This window comes from Primulina tabacum, chromosome 17 (assembly GCF_025594145.1).
Source record: "Primulina tabacum isolate GXHZ01 chromosome 17, ASM2559414v2, whole genome shotgun sequence".
Classification (NCBI taxonomy): Eukaryota; Viridiplantae; Streptophyta; class Magnoliopsida; order Lamiales; family Gesneriaceae; genus Primulina; species Primulina tabacum.
Window position 1 is genome coordinate 29034840 of NC_134566.1, and position 12168 is coordinate 29047007.

A 12168-nucleotide genomic window follows, 5' to 3' on the forward strand; every position below is an offset into this window, starting at 1 on the left:
AAAAGAAGAAGTTCTAACACTTAATTTTTATTCACAAAATTTGAACTCCAGATCTGGTCGAATAGGAACAAAACTAGTGAAACTCATACAAAACTTTTCTTTAACCTATACAATATTGTTCTACGATAAATACTAAAAGCCAAAAACTTGTTTGAGACGGTTCTCACGGATCATATTTTGTGAGATGGATATCTTATTTACTTTTTATGCTAAGATTATTATTTTTTATTATAAATATCGGTAGATTTGACCCGTCTCACAGATAAAAATTCGTGAGACCGTATCAAAAAAAATCTACTCATAATAAAATAAAAAGATGCATAATTCCTAAGAACCTAACACCTAATGCAATCATCCTTTTCTTTTGTACCCACGTACACATCGACATATTAATTTATTTATTTACTGATTCTTTGACAAACGATACTCTCTTTTGTACCAAAGACAACGTGGGTATCTCACATTTTTCTTAATTTTCCCGCAAAGATTTAGACAAAGGGAAACCCACAAAATTTCATTTCCTTTCAAAGCATCCAATGTTCCCTTTTTATAGCTAATTAACTTTCATCCCTTTTGAGGTAACACAACACGCTTTTTTTATTTATTTTTCTGTTCTATAGCTAGCGAGTCCCTCTACTATTCTCTATATTCTCTAACTCATTCAACTTGTAAATACTCAACAAATATTCAAATTGTAGTTATACATGTATATTGTCTGATTTAATGTAAATGATATTTAATTAGGATTAAAAATATATGTGTATCTTGAGTCTTGACTCGTTTATTAATTATAGAGTAGGTCTCTTGTGAGACAGTCTCACGAATCTTTATATGTGAGACGAATCAATCATACTCATATTCACAATAAAAAGTAATACTCTTAGGTACTGTTTGGTTCAAGTACTTGTAAGTACTAATATAAATAGTTCTATCATATCATTTGTTTTGTACAAGTATTATTTATCTCGATCAATCAAATTATTAATTATTTATTTCACATCAATCAAATTCGTAATAATTTATCTCACATCAATCAAATCAATAATATAAAATTACGATATTACCCTTAATAAATAATATTATTAATATTCTATTAATATTTTCAACAATGACAAAATGGTAATATCATATTATCTCAAATTTAATCAATCAAATCAATTAAATCAAACACTATATTAACTATCATTTTTTATTTATTTTATTATTACAAAATATTGCTTATCTCCATACTATATATCTCATACCATGAACCAAACGGTGCCTTAGCATAAAAAGTAATATTTTTTCATAGATAACCAAAATAAAATATATGTATCACAAAATACGATCCGTGAGACCGTCTCACATAATTATTTGCATTTGCCTTAATTATATGGTGCAATATTTCTTAATTTGTATGGCCCTCGAATTTCCAATACTTTTAGTTACATACACCTTTTCTCTTTTTGTTGACCTCATATTTCTAGCTTCTTTTGCGTAGGCTTGCTTTTATGTGCATAATATTTAAATAGGCTAGCATGTTTTTGTTTTTGTTTTTGTTTTTGTTGGAATAATGAACTATTAAAAAATTTATCTTTTTGGTTAAAAAAGATGAAATTATTTTGATAAATATAATCAATTATATATCAAATAAAACCTCCAAAATGGTAGAAAATATATTATACGGATTTTTAATTATGTATGGGTGTGTGTGTGTGTATATATATATATATAAAGTAAATTTGAGATTTTTTTGGAGATAAAACAAGAAAGATTGATTATATATATATATATATATATATAAAGCTCATGATCCCCATTCCCCAGTTGTTTCTTTCTCCAAATTAGTCAACTTTCTGAGCACTAGCGCTCTCTCAACACTTTGACATTGCCAGCGAACTTTCTTCAACAAAAGCGAACAAAATCCGATTCCTTATTTCGACGCCAAGCGGAAAGTCTCTCCATTGTACAAAAGCCTAGTTTTCTCAGAAAATGGTAATGGGAGCTGCTTTTTCTTTAACAAAGAAGGCGCGCCTAATGGTCAAAAGGGCTTCCTTTTCTCAGCCATTTTTGTGTGCGCACATGACCCTCTTTGGTGTTATGACTTTGTATTTATGGAGTGATTGCCTGGTTTAGCGCTGAAATATAGACAAATATAGGACAGGACAATTCCGGCCTTTGACTAAAAGCTGAGTTTTTTTGGGACCATTTTTCATATTCTTGCATTTTCTACCCTAAATTTAGGCCGGCCTTGCTAATCATTTTTTTCAAAATAGAGCTCCTGAGTTAGTTTGCCACTTCTTCCTTGTTCGTTTGCCTTCTCGTGTTAATGGGTTTCGAAGGGTTTCGCAGCAGCAAGTTGCCTGCGCTGGTTAGACACAGGCGTTCCAAAAGGTACCTTTTTACTTGGTTATTTACTGTACTACGCAGTTTTATATAATGAGTTGTGTTAAGCTTAGCTTTGTGACTTGTCAGCCATCTTCTTTGTATTCGTTTACTTTTATCATTTATTTTTGGAGATCTTCGAAGAATTTGTTAGTCGGTGGGAGCTGCGTAAAATCTTGATCCCTGTCCATGTTCTGAGGCATTTTGATTATGTTCTTATTTCTGCATTCAGTTTTGGAAAGGTTATTTTGGTATTTAGATGAACAGATAGAGTTAGCAAATATGATATTTACATGCTGAATTAATACTCTGTTTCCTGTCACTGTGCTGCAATAGCAGCTTCCCACACCCCAGAGAACCTGAGGAAGATAACTTTGAACAATCTCGTCATGAGAAGCTGGTAAGTTATCCTTATAGTGAACATTTTTCAAGAGACTTTGCCGGTTCATATGATCAATCCCTGTTCGATTCTTTCCGGATTCAGATTATCCCGAAACGGCGAAGTTATCTTTGTTCTACTCTTTCAAAATCCTACATAATAAATCATTTGTGATCAATTTAGTAGATTTTAAGTTTCAATAGAAGGCGTTTAAACGATGACGCAAACATTTGTTTTTGGATTCCAGGATACAGGACACTTAAATGGCTGTTCCAGCAGCAATACAAGTCATTTATCTAAATCTGAAATTCAACATTCTTTGAGTCAAGAGGTATGCAAGGGCATTTTCTGCTTGCAGTTTAGTCAAGAGGTATACAAGTAGTTCTGTTAAGTCTTTGAGATTTTGTAATTTTTACTTTCAATGCAGATACTGCAGCTCGAAAAAAGATTGAAGGATCAAGTATCTGTTCGCTGTGCCATGGAAAAGGCACTTGGTTACACGGCTTCGTCCCAGTATATAAATGAAACCGCTATTCCTAAGGTATAGTATTTATCAGTTTCTTGCTTCTAAGTTTGAAAATCATCAGCATTTAAAGTGTAATAATGAAAGATTTGCAACCGATTCTAGTCAGCTGCAGAACTCATTAAAGACATTGCAGTATTGGAGCTAGAAGTTGAGCATTTAGAGCATCATCTTCTGTCACTGTATCGAAAAGCATTTGATCCTCAATCCCCTTCCTTAACCCCATCCAAGAAATATGGAGTAAAATCACCATTACCGACCTCGAGAAGGAGGCGACTAGATTTTTCAAGAACAGATACTTCGTCAGCAAGAGAGAAATTAGCACCTGAAATTGATACTTATTCATTTTCCAAGGAAGTCGATGAAGATAATCTTGTCGAGTCAGTAGTTCAACGCTCCCACTCTTCACTCTCTCAACGTACACCACCATCGAACAAAACTTCTCTTCGGGCATGTCATTCTCAGCCATTGTCCATCATGGAGGTATCCATTTTAAGCTTGGTTTATGATATTCAAGAGCTGAAGTTGTAGGGTTCTCATCTTTATAGATTTATCGAATGAATTGCAATGTTTTGAACCTTTTACAGTATTCTCAGAATACGTCTTCAAATGTTATTAGTTTGGCGGAGCATCTTGGAACCCGTATTTCAGATCATTTAGCAGACACACCGAATAAGCTTTCTGAAGAAATGGTCAACTGCATGTGCAATATATATTATAAGCTTGCTGATCCTACATTGGTGCACCACAGCTACTCGTCGCCCTCTTCATCTTTGTCATCTGTGGGTGCATTTTCTCCAAAATTCCAGACTGACTTGTGGAGTCCTGGATTTAGAAACGATCTTTCGTTTGATGTTCGGCTGGACAATCCGTTTCATACTGAAGGGCTAAAAGATTTTAGTGGACCTTACAGCACAATGGTTGAAGTGAATTGTATATACAGAAGTAGAGAGAAATTGAATGATATCGAATACTTACTACGGGACTTTAGGTGACGATAGTCGGATTGTACAAAGTTTTTTTTAGAGAAATATCACCTTGATCAAGCCTGATATGATATTTGAATTTATACTTCGCAGGTCACTTATTTGTCGATTGGAAGAGATTGATCCCCGGCGGATGACACATGAGGAGAAGCTGGCTTTCTGGATCAATGTACACAATGCTTTGGTGATGCATGTATAAACTCGAACAAATAATATCGTTACAGCCTGACAAATATTATAAAGATTACAAGTTATCCATATATTTATTTTTATTTTAACAGGCGTTTTTGGCATATGGCATCCCGGAAAACAATATGAAGCGGATGTTTCTACTAATGAAGGTAAGAAAACAAGAAATCAATCATTTACATTTCCCATAAAAGGCTCGGCTGGAAAATTTTGATCTCACAGTTTTACTTGCATAGGCTGCCTACAATGTTGGAGGTCAAATAGTGAGCGCAGATGTGATACAGAATTCTATACTGGGATGCCGAATGCCGCATCCTGGACAGGTACATTGCCTGGATTGAATCTTGATACATATTTACATCACTCTTTCTGTCTAAGTTTAACAATAGAACATTCATTTATGCTGATGAAATTTGCTCTTAATTCAGTGGCTTAGGTTAATATTTTCATCAAGAACAAAATTTAAGTCAAGTGATGCACGGCAAACATATGCAATAGAACGATCCGAGCCACTTCTGCACTTCGCTCTCTCAGCAGGGAGCCACTCCGATCCAGCAGTAATAATTTATTCATGTCCTCTTTCTTAAACCTTATCATGTTCAAGCTACTTGGATCTAACAGGCTTGTATTTGTGTGCTATTAGGTTCGTACATACACGCCAAAGAGGGTATATCATCAGCTGGAGGCTGCAAAAGAAGAGTACATTCGAGCGACGTTTGGTATACGAAAGGATAAAAAAATTATCCTGCCGAAGATCGTCGAGTACTTCGCCAAGGAGTCAGGTCTCTGCACCGGAGAGATAGTACAGATGATCCAACAATCTTTACCTGAGTCTCTGAGGAAAACCATTAAGAGGAGATCCAAGCTTGCTCAATCTCCGCGCAAAAACATCGAATGGGTTCCACATAATTTTTCTTTCAGGTACATAATAATGAAAGAGCTGGTGAAGTGAAGATTGGCCCGGTTCATTCTTTATACTTGTTACATTCCTCGGTTGAAAGGTCTGATTTTGTACTGTATATAGATCAAATTTCAGTTTTAAGTTATACAATTGTTTAAAAAGATCTAAATTGTTGACAGCACATGCAAGAAAGTTAACGTCTTCAAGAAATTGAGCTCTGAACAAGAAATTTAGAAATGGAAACCACTGAGAACCAAAATCAGAGACAAAAAAATGTAGCAAAAATGATGATTCGACAACTTCAAAAAACATCTTTTGCTGCATAACATTCATAGTACTTGATATTCTAGTACGGTTTCTCTCCCACTATATTTCCAGGGGGATTATAGAAACAAATGGTTAAACCAGAATGCTCATTGGGACAAACAGCCTGAGCACACCCCAGTTCTTGCGAGTCCTTCCACACCACCTGCGTGTAAACCCCGCAGTGGTGGTCCGGCGCGCAAGAATTGTTAGCATAAGTATAGAACTTCTTCTCCGCCACCCACGTCTCCACAGCGATGCGCGGCGTTACGGCGAAGCCACCGGCCCACAGCTGGTTGCTGCCGTACCTGTTGTTGGTCAAGTTAGCGAAGAAGCAACCCTGTTTATCCCTCTGGAGCCTCACCGTGAGGCTGACGGATTTGGCTAGTGGCTCGCTCCACACGAGGGGGCCGACACCTACTTGGGCCCTCGCTTGGTTGTGGGCTTCAAGATATTCTTGGGTCGAGTTGGGGAGAGGCACTGATGGAGCGGGGGGTGCAGCCACCGGAGGAGGTGGCGGCTGAGCTCGGGCAGCAGCTTGCGAAATGAGTAGGAGAGAAGTGAATATTGGCAAGAGTTGGAACATCTTCGTTTTCTTTCCGAGAGTGTCAAAATTATTATATTCAGGGCTATGATTTGGAGAGTGAAAAGCTCCGTAAAAAAACGTTTTATAAAAAAATATTACTTTATTTGATTATATTCAAAATTTATAAGAACTAACAAAAAAACCCAAGCTGATTCGAAATGCCATATTAATTGACTCATAATTTTATTGGTGATCTCGAAATATAGTATATGAACTTGGATATGATTTACAAAAGTCTGAATTTTATCGTCATGATTTAAAAAAATTATAAATATTCGATTTTTTATAATTAATATCGTAACCAAAATTATATATATGTGTGTGATTCCATGAACTAGCAATTACTTAATTATTAAATTAAATTTTTCTATAAATACATATAAATTAAAATAAATCATATCATAAGTTTGGTATAGTTAAATTGATTTAGATGATTTGTCTGTAGTGGTGCAATCGAGCAGAGTCGAACTCGAGCAGAGTACTACTCGAGCTCGACTGACTTAAGTAGTAATTTTTGAGATCGACCCAATAATGTATTGAGTTACTCGAGTTCGAAAAAATCGAATTCAAGTTTTTAAATTTTTTTTAAAATTTTAATATAATTAATAATTTTATATAAAAATAAATTGATTTATAAATATATATATATGGACGAGTAGCTCGAACAGACTAGCTCGATCAAACAGAACTCAAATCGAGTTTTGACCGGACTCAAGTCGAGCGCGTACTTATCCTAACTCTACTTCGTTTTCACTCCTACTTATTCGAGAAATGCATGAAAATTTGTGCAATGAGTTTGAGGGTTGATTGATATGTAAGTGTATGCAATGCACGTGAATTATTGGAGATGTTAGACGAATTGACTTGATTCATATTTAAAATAAAAAATAATATTTTTGACATAAAAATTATATCTTTTCATGAGTCGAGTCATATAAAAGATATGTATCACAAAATTATTCAATGAGACGGAGTCATAAATTTTTTGTAAGAAAATAATATGTGGAAGTAATAAATAATATATAGCGAGAATTAAATGAAATTTGAGACGGAGCACGTGCACCATCTAGAAGTGTTGGCGAAGAATTAAATCGGGACATTCAATTCTTGCAACCGACGCAGCAAAGTTCTCGATTACCTTACTATATTATTGAGGGAGGTTTCTTTTGTACGTCATAATTTATTATACAATCTTTTTTTTTAAATTGTTATATTATAATGGATAAAATCACCTTTAAAATTATTTTTTAATTCTATTATAAAAAGACAAAAAATTGTGTGAGACGGTCTCACAGCTCGTATTTTATGAAACGGATCTCTTATTTGAGTCATCTATGAAAAATATTAATTTTTATACTAAGAGTATTATTTTTTATTGTGAATATCGGTAGGGTTGACCCGTCTCACATATAAAGATTCGTGAGATCATCTCACAAGTGACCTACTTTTATAAAAATACACATTTTTAAGATACTACTTTTTATCTACGGGAAATTGGGGAAAAATACCTAAAGTTCGAACTCTTTTTAAGTTCAGTCCCTATTCTATATTTTTTAACTCTGCACTCCCTAGTGAGATAATAAAGTACTTTCACCTCCCTTAGTTAATATTTTTTTATTTTAAAAGGAAAAAAATCTAAACCCAAAATCTATTCTCGTTCAGAAAAAAAGACTGTCGCTCTCTACAGAAAACAAAAATGTGAGATCTTGCCATCGCCTTGTATCTTAGACTCTTCTCCTCTTCTCTCCACATACATGATACAACCACGTCTGCAATAAACAAAATGCATATCAGCTGAATCGAAGTTTTAGCAGAATCGTGCCTTCTCCTTCCAGAGATTTTATTTTCAATGAAAATTGTATAATGGAGATGGTAATTCACTTTGTCAACAAAATTTATGTGTATTTGTTGTGTTTGTTGGAATTCCTGAGCATAAATTTTTTTTTTGTGTGAATATATGCATCTGATTGTTAGAATATTAGATTGCACAAGATCAAACAAAGAAATCCCCATATCCATTTGAAACACCCAAATCTTATTATTATCATAACCAACAAGTAAGGCAAACCGTAGAGGAAAGAGAAGACATAATTAATGTGTATTTGTTATGGGGTTTGTTCAAATTCCCGAACCAGAATGATCAAGTAAAGTATTTCTTGTAGGTCGTTGTACAACATACAGTAAACAAGTGTTATGTTTTGTATGTATCCCCAATTTGCTAAAAAAACAATGTTGAGAAAATTTTGAAACTAGAAAGTAGTTGAGCTTAGTTCAAATATAAAAAGTGTGCATTGGTTGTGTTTGTTGAGAATTTTCCAGGTTCATATTGAGCGCAGATACTGGACGAAAAGGTAAAATTTGTGTTTATATATTATGTGTGTTGGTTGTGTTGATGTTTTTTTAGCTTTGAAGATTTGTTTACGAGGAAAAGTGAACAATGAAACCAATGACACACATTTTTTTATGTGAATACTGACGACAAGCTGCTTGGAAGTCCTTATATTTATCTTCATTATATTGGAACAATAACACTCAATTTTTTATGTGAAGATATTTGAGTCAATATTGAAGGTGATGTGATGCTGCTAGGAAGTTGTTTGTACAATAGGCGATTGTTTATCTTTACAATCGAGGAAAATATGAGCCTAATGCAGATGTATTTTCATCTTGCCAACAAATGTGATCAAATCAATCCTTCTTCAACCATCATACAATACCTTGCACCTCACCGAAAGTTATATGTGACATTGAATGAAGATGAGGATGTTGGTAATATGATCACATTGTTTGCTTACATAAAAATGAACATCATTGACATGAATTATTCCAATTGACATGAATAATCTCAGGTAATTCCTATATTTTTTATTTGTAGTTGTGTCACACATTAACATTAGAAATAAATGATTCAATTTTTTTCGTTTAATTTATTCATACAGTTAATAAGTTCATTTTTATCTAAGATACGGATGTTGGTATTTCGAGCGAAGCATTTAATACATCATTCACATTTGAAACTTGAATTTTATTTATTGATTTATTTTATTGTTGATTTTCTTTAAGGAATGATGTTGATACAGATGTTGGTTCTTCGAGTGCTTCTCAATTTGAAATGGTTCTACAAAGTAACTCCATTGATGCTTGGAGTCATTTGATTCATGGAGAAGGACAAATTTTTAAAAATCCTGATGAGTTTCGAAAGGTTGTTAAAAACTATGCTATTGCTACTAGGAGATCGTTTGTGTATAAGAAAAATGATAGTCAAAAAATTATAGTTGTTTGTAGGGACACTTTTGGATAAATCCCTAATCATAAAATCAATTTTACATTCAGTCCCTATGTCATAAAATTATATTTTTCACTTCCTAATACACAATATTTTTTTGAATTCACTCCCTATTTCATATTTTATCTCATTTCCCTTTTAATTCAATTTTATTTCCACAATTACAACAGTTATCTTCCCCCAATTTCTCACGTACCTCCCTAACTCATCTCCATCAATTTTCATCTCTCTTCTCCCCCAATTTCTCTCCACTGATTTCCATCTCTTCCTTCGTTGAGAACCACAGGCCATACAAACCCGCCTACTTGCGACACCTACGGGCGACGATTTGGAAGCCAACGATGACAGTGGATAGAGAGGCAAAGCAAAGCAAACGAGGAAGTGAGTTTCTTCTTCTATATTCGGTTGATTTGTCCAACTTTTTATATAATTTGTGCAATATTGTTTTAATTTTCTCATGTATGTGGAAATCCAATTTTTTAAGCTTTGAATCCGGCTCCATAGCTTCAAACAGGCTTAACGTGATAGCTATTTCATTACTTAAGGCATAGTTGCATTTCTAAGCCGTGGACCATAAATAACATATATATCTGCTAAGTAATATTATACTGTCAAATATCTTCATTAGCTAAATGAAATGTGTGAATTAGAATATTTTTGTGAATCCTACTTATTAATTGGTTATTTTTAGATCCCTGTTGTCATGGGTTATGGTGTGCCTGATATACTATAATGGATGTGGAAAGCAATATTATAATGCACTGAACCTGATCGCCAATAAATGTAGTTATAGTAAATGATTTGTTTGGAGAAAATGAGTTATAGTTGGGTGAATCTATTGCCAAAGAAAGGCGTATACTGTTTATCGTATATTTTAGTCAATAATTTTTTGAATTGAGGTGTTTGCTTTACTTGTTTTATCACGTTTGTTTGTTGTCATTGAAATTTTCATTTGCTAAATTATTGTTAATTTTCGTTCTTTCATTTTGTAAAATAGTATATCAATATAACCATTTTTGTTTTTCCATTTTTGTAAATGGTTGCTCAATAATAGATCATTTTGACAATGGTTGATCATTTTGGTAAATTTTTGTTCTGTCATATTTTAATTTAAATTTCTAATACTAGAACAATTTTTTTACTGTGTTGGGTGCAGCAATGAAGCATGGTTCGAATACTGAAAGAGTTACGAGACATTATGAATTGATTAGTCATTGTTCTCTTTCCTTTTTTTAGAGCACGGTTCAAAAATTGAAACCAAAAATTTGTTTGAGGCAAATGTTGGGTTTGAAGAAAACTCCTTTTTTTCACTTGTTTGAAATGCCTAAATTTCATGTTAGTTTTGCTAGGATTGAGTCAATTCTCCGTAGATATGACCTGATTTCAGATGCTTTTGTTTTTGGTGATAAAATAGATATCCCATTTATTTCAGCTGAATTTTCTGTAGTTATGGGGCTGAAAGATATTGGCCAGCACATTGATTTAGATATGTCAATGGAATCTGATATTGTCAGGAGACATTTTCAAGGAAAAACAAATATTGTCAAACGAAAAAATATTGCAGCAAAACTTGATATGTTAGCAGACAAGCAAGAAGATATCGATGTTGACGATTTTGTAAAGCTATATATTATTTTTGTTTTCAATTGTATCTTATTTCCAACAAGCAATTGTACGACTCCTCGGTTCTTGTTGCCTTATGTTGACGACCTCAGCAAGATATGCAATTATGCATGGGACAATGCAGCATATAGATTTTTAAATGAAGAACTTTTGAAACATGTACGCGATGGCAAAAGGAGAAAGAAATATTTTGATGGTTGCGTAATTGGATTGATGGTAAGTTGGATTTGGTATTGAATTTCTTACTATATTTTAATTCTAACTAATATCATCTCCTCAGGTAAAGGGTAGATGGGGAGAACCTACGTATAATTGCACTAATAATTATGATTATATAAAATTATTTACAATCATAGCAAATAATACAATTGCATACTATTATTTCAAACCTTATTCTTTGTTATGGAAAGAAAAGCAACAGAAGCTGCATCGAGATCGTTTGGGATTTTAGAGTCAACCCAACGAAAAAACCTTGGAAATATATGCAAAGCACATGGTTTCCCAAGTGATGGAATCCGTTGATACACCCGTGACTAAAATGAAAATTCATATTAGTTAGAATTAAAATATAGTAAGAAATTCAATACCAAATCCAACTTACCATCAATCCAATTACGCAACCATCAAAATATTTCTTTCTCTTTTCGCCATGGCGTACATGTTTCAAAATTTCTTCATTTAAAAATCTATATGCTGCATTGCCCCATGCATAATTGCATATCTTGCTGAGGTCGTCAACATAAGGCAACAAGAACCGAGGAGTCGTACAATTGCTTGTTGGAAATAAGATACAATTGAAAACAAAAATAATATATAGCTTTACAAAATCGTCAACATCGATATCTTCTTGCTTGTCTGCTAACATATCAAGTTTTGCTGCAATATTTTTTCGTTTGACAATACTTGTTTTTCCTTGAAAATGTCTCCTGACAATATCAGATTCCATTGACATATCTAAATCAATATGCTGGCTAATATCTTTCAACTGAAATAAATGGGATATCTATTTAATCACCAAAAACAAAAAC

The 12168-nt window shown here is 33.5% G+C and overlaps 2 protein-coding genes across 3 annotated transcripts; one reads left to right on the forward strand and one right to left on the reverse strand.

Moving 5' to 3' along the window:
* Window positions 1-1819: 1819 nt before the first annotated feature.
* On the forward strand, window positions 1820-5537 carry LOC142531706 (uncharacterized). Of its 2 annotated transcripts, none has more exons than XM_075637931.1 (11): window positions 1820-2373; window positions 2704-2764; window positions 2991-3074; window positions 3171-3284; window positions 3372-3749; window positions 3863-4257; window positions 4346-4445; window positions 4534-4593; window positions 4678-4764; window positions 4870-4998; window positions 5085-5537. In XM_075637931.1, exons 1-11 carry the CDS (start codon window positions 2309-2311, stop codon window positions 5391-5393), a joined length of 1782 nt encoding a protein of 593 aa, XP_075494046.1. In that variant the 5' UTR covers window positions 1820-2308; the 3' UTR covers window positions 5394-5537. The 2 variants fall into 2 exon arrangements, with proteins under 2 accessions (XP_075494046.1, XP_075494045.1); XM_075637930.1 differs by having other exon boundaries at window positions 1821-2373; window positions 3854-4257.
* Window positions 5536-6298, reverse strand: LOC142531707 (STS14 protein-like). Its single transcript, XM_075637932.1, has one exon. The coding sequence runs from the start codon at window positions 6229-6231 to the stop codon at window positions 5689-5691; it is 543 nt and encodes a 180-aa protein (XP_075494047.1). The 5' UTR covers window positions 6232-6298; the 3' UTR covers window positions 5536-5688.
* Between the last annotated feature and the right edge of the window lie 5870 nt (window positions 6299-12168).